The sequence below is a fragment of the Calypte anna genome, chromosome 13 (assembly GCF_003957555.1).
Source record: "Calypte anna isolate BGI_N300 chromosome 13, bCalAnn1_v1.p, whole genome shotgun sequence".
Classification (NCBI taxonomy): domain Eukaryota; kingdom Metazoa; phylum Chordata; class Aves; order Apodiformes; family Trochilidae; genus Calypte; species Calypte anna.
In genome coordinates this window covers 16,205,841-16,217,149 of record NC_044259.1, presented here as the reverse complement: position 1 = coordinate 16,217,149, position 11,309 = coordinate 16,205,841, and the positions used below count along the sequence as shown (strand labels likewise).

Sequence of the window (11,309 nt, the reverse complement as noted above, 5' to 3'; positions counted from 1 at the left end):
AGACCATCTCCTGTGCTCATCTGTAAAAAAAAAAACCAGAATAAAATTCCTTTATTTTCCAGGAATATTGCTTCGTTATGTATGTTGTATGTTCTTTGCTCAGTGTGTTGCAGTGTTCTGCCCCAGAAATGGTCCAAGACACACACAAGTGTGAGAGAAACCATAGCAGAGTCTTAACCCTGTGTCAGCAGGAAACTCACAGCTTTGTTCTGGCCTGAAGGGCACGTTTGCAGGTTGAAATGGTTGATCCACAGCAGGTGAGAAAGAGACAGTGAGTTCTTTACTGATAAAGTACTATTTTGCAAGCTGTCCTCATTGTTAATGAGTTTATATCATCAGCATCATTAAATCCAGTTTAATTTTTGCCATGAATACAAAATTCTTGCATAGACCAGAAAATAATCTGACTTAATCTTCAGGAATGGTACAAATTAACTCTAGATTTTTTTTTTCTTTCTTTCTTTTCCATGTGTTATAAGCACAAACTGGTGATCTATATGTAAATAAACTGCTACAAGATGAATGTAAAATGGGAAAGAATATACTATTTTTGCATGGTAATCAAATTACTTAAGGACCTCTTGATGCCTTACAGAAAACTTGGAAAAGCATTTTATTTAGAGGCAATTCTATCCAGGCACTTTTTTGTACCTTCAGCTCACTTGGGGTTTGTCTGTCTGTGAGGAAAAAGCAGAATCAGATCCTTGTTTCATCTGGGAAGTAAAATTCTGCAGTTACTTTGCACAGCTTGGTTTCTGCACCATCAATTCTGCTGGCAAATGGTGAAGCTGAGGCTTTTCGTTTTGGAGAAATCTGGATGCTTGGAGTCAGTTTTAGATCCCTGGAATTGTTCCGAAATAAAATGTTTTCTGAAGCATCTCGAGCCCCTTTATAGCCCTTCCTTTCAGCTTTCTGTTTTGTATTTTAGTGAAGTGCAAGCAGCAAAGAAATGAGGCGTTTTCCTAAGTGTTGCCTCTTCTGTTTTCAACTGAAAGGGAAGGGGTTAAAATGTAACATATACATTTGTGTAAAAAAGGAAAATAATTAACTGTAATTAAAGATTTTTTTTTTTTTGGTATATTAGCATGTATATCAAAAGTCATCGATGGAAACTTTTGTAAAAAGAATTAAAAACTCACGTTTCACAAAACTGCTCAGAAGATTTTTCTTGTGGACTGACACACAATAAAAGTTCTTTTCTAAAATCCATTGTCCCTCCAGCACTCTCTCTTCACAAGCAGGATGAAGTCGTTCAGAGTGGGTGCCTGCACTAAAAGTGTTGTAAAAAAAAATAAATTAAATTAAATAACAGCCAAAGGAATATTGAAACTTTTGAGGTTGATTTTAGCAATCTTCCATGGAAAAAATAGTTGCAGAGTTCTCTGAAGACCCAGCAGTCTTTCTGTAATGGTTTAATTTTTTTATTTCAAGCCAATAATAATAATAATATAACCAAATGCATAAGCTTGTTTAATATGAATTGACAATTGGGAATGCATAGTATTTTTCAGACCATTTGTCTAAAAACTGTAATAAAGTTTAAAAGCAATCAGTCTAATTCCAGTTTCTGTGTGCACTTGCATCTCTCTCCCTTCGCTTGGAAATCCGGAGGAATCGCCTCCATTTTTTCATGGTAAGGAAGCAAGGAGACTCCCTGGCTCTGGAAGGGAATGAGAGGTGAGCTCTGATCAATAACAGGATTTCACCCGGCACAATTTGGGTAATTTGGTGTTAAAAACGCTCATTTATTTGCCAAAACCAGCGGGAGGAAGGAACCCGCAGCACCCTGTACACCCCTGGGGGTGGTAAAAACACCTGGATTCACCCGTACACCCCTGAGAACCCTTCACAGGCGGTAAAAACACCCAGATTTGGGATCAGGAGGCGGGTTGTTGGTTGGTTGGGAGGGCAACACCCACCCTGATGCTCCGGGCATCCTCACCCCGGGGACCGCTCCTCACCCATCCCTCCCCATCCCACTCCTCTAGGGCCTCACCCGCCCTTTAAACATTCATTTACCCCCGTCAATCAATAGCCCAAACTCCTCAGCCCAGCCTCCTGAGATAAAAAACCTTTTTCTCATGGAAAAAGCCAAATTCCAGGCCGGGCAACACCCCCCCCCTCCTCTTTCCTCGCCCAGAGCGGCCCCGGGAGGCGCCGCGCATGCGGGCGGGAGGCGCTGACCCGGGGGCGGCGGTTGCGGGGGTTTAAGAGGAGGGGGGTTGGGGGGTTGGGTTGTTGTGCTTTACCTGAACCGAACCCCTCAGTCTGCCTCCTCCGGCGTTAGGAGGAGGAGGAGGGAGGTGCCCGAGATGGAGCGGAGCCGCGGGCAGCGGGTTTGGGGCGCTGGAGCCCCGCGGAAGAGGCACCGCGCGTCCCCGCTGCCCGAGGCGGCCGCTCCGGCCAGCAGAACCGGGGGGACCCAGACCTGCCGAAAGCGGCTGTTCGGGGGGCTCAGCCGCCCCCAGCCCGGCTGTAAGCGTTGGGGTTCTGGTACCGAACCGAACCGAATTGGGCCGGGAGAGAGCGCGGGGGGTGGAGGGTGTGCGGGTGTTGCTGTGCGGGTGTTGCCGGGAGGGGTGTGGAGCGGTTTGGGTGAAGTCAACCATCCAGGGGAAGGGTTTTTTATAACGATAAGGGTCTGGGAAATGTTGTGAGAGTTCTATGGCCATTGTGTCACCCCTGTCACCTAAAATACAAGCTTTGGGGGCAAAAGAAGTGGATTCAGGCTTTAGGGTGTTGGGGATAGTGGTGTGGGGAATTGGTAGGGGTGTGGGAGAGGGGGAAGAGCTGAAAGTGTGCCCTGTCGGACGTGGTGATGAGGATTCTAAGGATTAAACTAAAATCACTGAAACAAGTACTTGTTCTTCCCTAGGCCTGAAGGGCAAATCCCGAGGGAAAACCCTAAAGAAAATTACAGAAAATGTTGAAGTCGGGGGTGTGAGCCCTGAATCTGACCCAAGGTTTGTTAGAACTCACTCAAATACACCTTTACTAACACTAACTAAGTGATTGATATTTTTTTTTATCTCCATGGGTGTCTCGGAGATCCCCAGTCTGAATTCTCAGTAAACTGGTGTGTGTCAGACTACTTATTTATTGTAGTATTTCATAAAGAAATTTCTAGTTGTTGTGCTGCCTCTGTGTATTGAGTTTTGCTCTGTTCTTCAACTGCAGCAATCAAGTAAATGTTAAAGAAGCAACAATCTTGGAAAAAACTGAAGAGAAAACAGAAGAATGCTCTTTACTGCCCAAGGTGAGAATGCTGCCTGCTTGTAACCCATGGAGGGTAAATCAAATAAATGTTAAGTTCTTCTAATCAAGTAGAATTTCCCACATTGTGTGTGCACCCATACCTTTTTCAGGCTGTAGTTTGGTGACAGCTTTCTGTGTCTTTGTCTGGAACAAAAGTTGTTGAAGGTGTTGATGGTATGAGAAAACATCAATAGTGATTGTCCTTCATGAGGAAAGGGAGTAGCAGTTGTGTTCTGTGGGAGGGATCTCCCTAGAGTGTGATTCTGGAAAATTTCTCACTCCTAAAATAAAGTAAGTTTAAAATGAAAATTAAATATTATATTAAACATAATAAAAAATGAAAAGACAGAGGAAGTCATTATTCCACTGCTGTCTTATGGATAACCTCAGTAGAAGTCAGTCTGCTGTCACTCAGAGCCTCATCCAGCAAAGATTTTAGGATTGGGTGTTTATTATGAGTTTTAAAGCTAGAAGTCAGATTGTAGATTTTTTTTAATGAAGTGTGGAAAAAACCAAACCAAAAAAACCCACCCCAACCATGAAAACACTGCAAATTGCACTGTGAATATTGAGTTTAAGTGATAAAGTTCCAGCCAGTAAGTTTTTGAAAATCTACTAAAGTAAGAATATGTTTGATTGTATTTTTTTGTCTCAATCCAGTTTTCTCAAGTTGTTTGTGTTGATTGTTTGATTTTAGGATTCCCTGATAATCAACCCTGAAAGTAAAGAAAACTTGGAAAATGCTGAAATGACTTCAAGTGAGTATAATGGCCATACATTCTGTTGCTGGAAAGATGTTCGAGTCTCTCTAAAACTAAACATGAATTTAATTGTACAAATACATTGCTCTAAAAGGTTCTGGTGTGCTGTTCTTGCAATGGTTCTGACTCCATTATTAGGAAGTCAAGGTTTTGAGACCCCTGGCTGCATTTCTGTGAGTGGTTCCCAGGGGTGGGATGCAGGAGCAGGACCTGAGGCCTCCTGAGAAGCACAGCATCTTCCTTTCCTCATGGACAGAAAAAGTTGTGTCCATGAGTCCTTCAGTCTGCTCCAGCCTGCATTTTAAAAACCTTGTGTCAAAATCCTTGGTCCTTCTGCAGACAAACCTGCCTCAGCATGACCTTATCAAAGGCTGAATTTTTCAAATACTTCTGCTAGCAGAAGTATTGTGAATTTGTGTCAGTTTTTATAGTGTAAATTTGGCCTCGGGATGCCCCTTGGGTTTTGTGTGATTCTGTTATGAACTGGTGTAAGGTGCTGACTTGAAAATATTTAGCTCATCACAGGAGTGAAACTCAAATAAGGAAATCCTGATGGTTTGTACAAGGTAGTACTTCTTTGTTGTTCCTCTTTTTCAGGTACAGGGATGACTCTGCCCACAGGTGTTTCCACCTTTCTCCTGGAGTGTTTGGATGGAGATTCAACTGCAGATTATATCCTGGGTGACAGTGACAGTTGCTCCTCTCCTGAAACATTCAGAGTTGAGGATTCAGGTGAGACTCCCCTTTTCTTGTTTGTTTTGAGCTTCATTTGATGTAGAAAATGTGGGAGGAGGATCTGCAGTAGGAAGAGCAGTGGCTCCTCTTGGTGTGCCTCACCAGCTCAGATATTTTTCTGAGCCCACTTGTGCTTAGCTTGGGGTCTGTGTGTTTGCTCAATCAATTTGAAACCTTCCATCAATTTCAAGTATTTGCTGTGGGCACAAGATGTTTATTTGGCACCACCAACAAATCTTCTTTGAGTAAAATTCCTCCTAAACTTCTCTGTGGCTTTCTGAGCCAAGCCAGTGCTTTCACTTGGCTTTAAACTTCCTGCTTTGCAAATGTGATTGCTCTCAGCTTGGTCACCAATTTCATAACCTAATGAATTTCAGCACAGAATCCTGCATTTTTGTCTTTTATGTCCAGAATGCCCTGGTTTTTGCTCTGAGGACACCAGAAAATACAAGAACTCTACTCTCCTAGACTCCAGCAAAGCAGTGGCCATAGATAAGATATCACCCCTCTCAAATCTTTCAGCAATATTAGGTAATTCTTTTCTGTGATATTTAGGAATATATAAACAAATTCAGTGCAAGGAACCTCTGTAAAATATGTAATGATAATTTAATTTAAAGCATGCCTGCATAATAGGGAACATCTGCCTGTCTGCTTAGCTCTTTCTTCTAAAGTTTAATTGTTTTGTTTTTTAGAACCTGTTCGGGATGGTTTTCAAGACCAGCTCACTGGGAGGTAATTTGCTGCACTTAAGTGTTCAGTTATTTTCTCTTTGAAATGATATTTAAAAGAAAGGCCAGTGTGAGTAAGCCTCTGGGTTCTGCAAACAATTCTGGGGAGTTTCAGCTCCCTGTGTCCTCACTAACTTTGAAATTGGTGAATTAAGTCAGGTAAGAGTTTGCCTTCCAGACTTTTTGGTCTTCCAGCTGTTGATACATCAATATAAGAAAATTCAGTGAAGGATCTCATGGAAAGGGATAGAGGGCATTTAGTGACAGAATCCCTAAATAAATTGCTTTTATCCAGTTGCACTTCCTGACAGATTTCAGGAATAAGATGTGTGTGCCCAGGTGGTCTGGCCAGGATGGAGATTCCTGTGCAGTCTGGAGTATGAGGAGAACCTACAGTCAGGTCCCTTGGTGTTCTGTTCTGGTCCAGGACAAAACTAGGTTCTGGACACATCTTTTATGGTTAGTTTGGGGTTTTTGTTGTGTTTTTTGGTTTGTTTGTTTGTTTTTTAAAGTCACTTGCTATTACAGAGCACTCCTTTGCTTCATAATCTTGCTGACTTCAGCCTTTTTAAATCTTGAGCTAGGTTTTTGCCTGTTGTTTTATTTTTTAAGTTGGAGTACATGTTCACCAGCAAGTGGAGTGGTGTGTCTGATCTGCTGCAGCTTCCTTGCCACCCTCCTATTGTCAAGGTGCCAGGTCTTCTGTTGACAAGTCTGTGCTGTGGTTTTATCACAATGCAGTGTTTTTCTTGCATCTTCTGTACTTGGCCTTGCCACAGTGCCACCTTCAGGTCCTGACATAAAAATCTGAAGAACAGGAGGGGTTTTCTAGGAGCAGTAGCCTTCCTTTTAACCCTTCTGCTGCTGTTTGCAGGCTTAGATGCAGACCTTTCCATCCAGAACTCCTTCATGCCAGTCTTGCAGTGTTGCAGATCTCAATGCAGTTCAGGGGGAATTTTCTCATTAACTTAGTAATTTAGTTGAGTACATTAATAATTGTCTTCTGTGGGTCTTAAACTGCAAGTATCTTCAGATTAAGCTGTGTGACTTGATGATTAAACTGTGAAGTAGCTGTAAAGTGTGATAAAGTAATTCAGTAGTAGTATTTTTAGAAATCCTCTTTATCCTTTTTCAGTCTGTATTTTGCAATGATTTCCTTACACATTGCTTTGGTTTTGGATTCTTTTTTGAACATGAACATCCACTCAGAATAGCTGTTCATTCTTTTCTTCTTCTCCTCCTAGAAAGAGGCCAGCAGATTGCAAAGACAGATCCTCAGCATTAAGTGTTTCAGTTACTCTGGCAGGTAAAACATGACCTGAAGCAGTTGTACTGGTTGTGAGGCAACAGAATATTCTACTCAAATGATGGCAGAGTATCAGGACTGGGCTTCTGTTGGGTCACCAACCTTCTGACACAGGTTAATTGTGGCTAGAAGGGAAAATGTGAACTAAAAATTTTCCTTGTAAGTAATAGTTCTAATTAATGTGTTGGAAGAACAACAACAACAACAAAACCAAACACCAAACCCTCCATTTTTGTTCAGTCAGCTGTGCTGCTCAGTAAAAATGACTATTTCTCTAAACTTACCCAGGAACAGAACTGTTTATGTCTTGTCCCCTTACTTGGGACTCAGTTTGTATCAGCTTCCCAATGCTACTGGGAGTCCCTGTTGTAACTACAGTTCTGAGCTGTGACTGATGAAATCCTGGCTGTGGCCCAGGTACCACATAATTTTCCCCTGCTTAATTTGGCCTGTAATAGCAGCAGAAGTTGCCACTAGCAAAGGCTGCTGTGATTATACAATTCCTCTGCTCCCACATGATGTGTGTCTGGCAGTAAATAGGGAGGTGAGGAGAAGATTAATAAGCACCCTTGTTTCCTCCAGGAAAGGGAGAGGGAGATGAGGATTACATGGAAGGGAGGAAGGGTGTTTACATGGGTGGCTTTGACCAAAAAAATCATGCTGTCAGGCGTGGGTTGGAGAGGAGCTGTGGTCTTTTGTCTCAAAGCTAATTAATTTGTTGGAAATTTATCACAGGGAAAAAAGTCTGTAAAATTACAGCTGCAAGAGAGAGAAGTCCAGCCCTAAAAACTGGTATGAGCTGTTCTTCACCCTTAGGACCGGAGAGAAAGGTGAAAGATCCTTAATAAACCAGTCAGGTTGTAACACAGGTGACTTGCTCCTTTGTACAGGTGGAAAGCTCCACCTAGAAGTGTGGTGGTTCCCTTGCAGGGGGTACCTGTAGATAAGGGCAGAGTGAAGGTGTAGCTTGCCTCTACCTCTGGAGAGCAGCAGGAGTCCTGGGTGCCCCTTGTAAGCTCCTTGTTTTTCAGACTGACTCTGCCAAGGGTACCCAATGAGCTGGGCAGAGCTCAGGTGTGACAGTGGGACTGTTATTGATGCTTCCCATGTGTAGAGAGGCATTTAATAACCTAGAATGGAACTGTTTCACCCTTCAGCCTGACAATCAAGTTACTAAGGGAAAAGAAAAAAGATGTAATCCTTCAGAAGAAGATCCTTCTTCATTCCTTCAGTCTGATGGCCCAGGAAACACTTCAGCCAAACCAGCCAAGTTGACAGCAGAGGTGCTGCCATTCAGAAGGACAGATGCTGTGGTGAGTATTCCCCCTGGGCTAAATGTGGTTAAAATGAGAGTTTTGCAACCTGCCAGAAGATAGGAGTAAATATGAGAAGTGGTGGGATGTGTTTTATCCCCTAGTTGGAAAGGGGGACCTGAAATGTGCAGTGTAATAAACTGGTTCTTTAATTTTGGAAAGCATAAGACTGAAAAAGGGTGAGTGACAGGAATTCAGTTGTTAAACCCTAAGAACTATCAGTAATTGTAAATAGAATTATTGCCTATAGTATTGTGTGCTAGGGGAATACTGTAAGACTAACAAGAAACAGCAAAGAATTGGAAATGGACACTGAATTCTGCTTTTGTTCAGCCAACAAGTTCTGCCATGCTGATCATGGAGGAAAATAAAGCTGGAAGAAATTTGGGTTATGCTCAGCCTGCAGAGCTAGATGTGAGTGTCTGTCCTGATCCTTTTTAAAAACCAAACAAATTCTGGCACAGTTCACTTCTTGCTGTATTTATGCTGCAATACAAATTGCTTAACAAATCACATTTTAAATTCAATCAGGTGGACAGCTAGGAAACTGTAACAAAACCCCTAGGTATCTGGTTTGTAATTTTACAACATCTTCTGGTATAAAACCAGCACCTAATAACCTTGCTTGCATTACCACTTTGGTACAAACACACTTGATATTTAAAGGGCAGTCTGAATTCCTTGTCAGGAAAGGTAATGTCATAGTACCACTTCTCTCTGCAGGAACAGAGGTGACATCTCTGTCACCTTTCTTGCCACAGCACCCAACTGAATCAGCAAACTGAACAATTTTTTATAAAAAGCAAAACTTAAAATTGAAAACCTGCTTAATTTTGCACCAGGTTATTTGGAAAGTGCACTGGGCTTTCCTGGTGTTGTAGAACTCAAAATATTTATTGTTGCAGGCTTATTTTGAGTTTGTGGGTGCTGGGTTAATAAATAGAAAAGATCAGGATTGTTGGAGGCTGAAGACAGAAATTATTGGAGTCCTAAATTATAAATTTTGAACCAGAGAACACCTTTTGCATGAGCCAGCAAGTGTTGGCCAATTGGAATTGTTGTCTGTTGTTTATTTGGGCAGTTACTGCTGCATGTTTTGTGGTTTGATGGAGCTTGTCACCAGTGTGCAAAGCCTCACCTGGGGAAGACCTGTTCCTGAACACCACAGCTCCACATGGAAATTCAGAAGAAATTGTTCCTGCATCTCTGAACACAGAGAAAGAAATTACTTCTCAGAAGTTCAGAAATGATATTTTTCAGGTTCTAATTTTAAAAGTCTTTTTAATCAGGTTTTGGCATACTAGTAATGTAATGTATATTACATTAGTAATAGTAATGTAATATATAGATAAGCCTTACACTGTTACAAACAACTGAAGAAAGAAGTTTTCCATCACCCTTTTGGATAGCAGATTAAGTGTAGACAAGTAGCCTTAAATGTTTTCTACTGACATCCCTTGAAATCAGATTTGCTTGGTAGAAAGCTAGAAGAATATTCAGTGGAAATACTTGAGTGAAACTTCATTAATCTTTCCAGCCTCTGTACAGGAGAAGAGAGATCTGTTCCATTGTCAGGACCTCTCCAGGCAGGAGGACTTCCAGGCCTCGCCAAAATCCAGTGAAGAGAAGGAGTTTCCCCTTCCCTGCAGGAGTGCCTGAAGGTAAAGGAATGTGGGTAACTCTGGGAATACTGCACCTCTTCACACTGCTCCTGAACACAACTTGGAGCTTCACTGCTGCTATTGAGACTCCCTAGGAAAGTTTCCAGCTTGTTCAGTAAATTATTTTCCTGTGCCTTATTTCAGGGGGGAATAGGGCTGACTGCAGCTTCCAGCCATAGGGGTGATTTGTCTCTTGCTCAGCTCTTCAGCCTCTGGTTTTTTTTTTTTCCTCCTTGAAAGTAGTTCCAAGTAACAGGGTGTGTTTTTCTTTGAAGATTCAGTTTCTCTCTCAAGGTTTCTGTTCTTTTTGCCTGAGACCCTTAGCACAGGGGAAGCTGCTTGCTTCATTTCCTCGATTTTTGGCACCCAGAAATGAGAAATGTGTACAAAACTCTCACCACTTCCACAGAGGGAAATTCCCCTCCCTTTCCCATCTCTCTTGAAGTTCCTCAGGGTGCCACTGGATGGCATGTATCTTCCTGAGTTTAAAATAGTACTGTACAGGAAACGTCTGCAAGTTCTCTTGGCAATTTCTGCTGTACTAATGGAGCACAAAGTTAAACACAAAAGCTTTCAAAAATACTGGATATACACAGATTTTTCAGTGGAACTGCAGTCTCCTAGGTCTGGATATTTTATTTTATTACTGGTTGAGTCCATAGAGCACCTGGAATGCTGGGAAGTCCTTTTAAGTGTGTGTTGATAACAATCACCTGATGCTTCTGTACAGATCAAAGAACAAGGGTGATGAGGATGTGAAGTCCTGTGCCCAAGAGAGCTGTGGTGATAAAGAACATAGGTTCTACTTGGGAGGCAGGTGGATCTCAGAAATCAGCAAGTGGTCTTGTCAGAACAAAAGTTTGGGGTTGTTTCTGCTTTTCTAGAGGAGCCTAGTGGGGTTTTTTATACTGGATGTCTTCACCTCTGCTCAAGGAGTCTTTCTGATGATGCTCTTTTCTGTTTGGAGTGTACATACACTCAGCACTTGTGCTTACAAGCAATTCAGATTCCTAAAAAAAAAAAAATACAGCATAGAAATCTGAGCATCTGAACAGCTTGTCAGCTCAAAGAGCTTTCTCTTACACGTGAGAATGTGCCACTTTACTGATAGTATTTAACTTCCCATTTTTTCCCCAGATGTTATTACGAGAAGCAAAAGCTGCATCTGCTGTAAACACAAGTGAGAGTCAAGAGAAGGAATAAGTCTTGCTGCTGTGGCAGGGAGATGAGACAGAACCACTGTCCAGTCACTGATGGTTGTATTTTTTTGGCAGATACATTGTTTGAAAATTAGTAAAATATTTTTCATTAAGCTTGTGAATATTTACTCAAGTACTTCATATTAAATTATTTTGTACAAGCAACTGGATCTTACCTGCCATTGTTCTGTTGAGGCCTCATAAAGATGATTCTTCAGTTCATAGAGATGTTCAGAAAGTCTGACTCAAGAACAGCTGACCATATTGAGTTGATGGAATTATTTTCTGCTCTTGTTGTGCTGAGGTTTCTGGATTTACTTGGGTTAAGAAGTGCTAACACTGCTTAAA

At 41.9% G+C, this 11,309-nt stretch overlaps 1 protein-coding gene across 1 annotated transcript; it reads left to right on the top strand.

The window, feature by feature from the left end:
- Positions 1-2,312: 2,312 nt before the first annotated feature.
- Positions 2,313-11,089, top strand: MEIKIN (meiotic kinetochore factor). Its single transcript, XM_030459418.1, has 12 exons — positions 2,313-2,475; positions 2,876-2,963; positions 3,178-3,256; positions 3,953-4,013; positions 4,614-4,748; positions 5,163-5,282; positions 5,447-5,486; positions 6,727-6,788; positions 7,524-7,618; positions 7,946-8,101; positions 9,639-9,762; positions 10,900-11,089. The coding sequence occupies exons 1-12, from the start codon at positions 2,313-2,315 to the stop codon at positions 10,944-10,946; spliced, it is 1,170 nt and encodes a 389-aa protein (XP_030315278.1). The 3' UTR covers positions 10,947-11,089.
- The last annotated feature ends 220 nt before the right edge of the window (positions 11,090-11,309 follow it).

What these genes read in the sequence shown, in the direction of transcription:
- MEIKIN (XM_030459418.1), top strand. Translation starts at nt 2,313, where the DNA reads ATGGAGCGGAGCCGCGGGCAGCGGGTTTGGGGCGCTGGAGCCCCGCGG. An exon ending in AATGCTCTTTACTGCCCAAG is followed by an intron (nt 3,257 to 3,952) that starts GTGAGAATGCTG and finishes GTTTGATTTTAG; the next exon opens with GATTCCCTGATAATCAACCC. An exon ending in ATTCAGAGTTGAGGATTCAG is followed by an intron (nt 4,749 to 5,162) that starts GTGAGACTCCCC and finishes TTTTATGTCCAG; the next exon opens with AATGCCCTGGTTTTTGCTCT.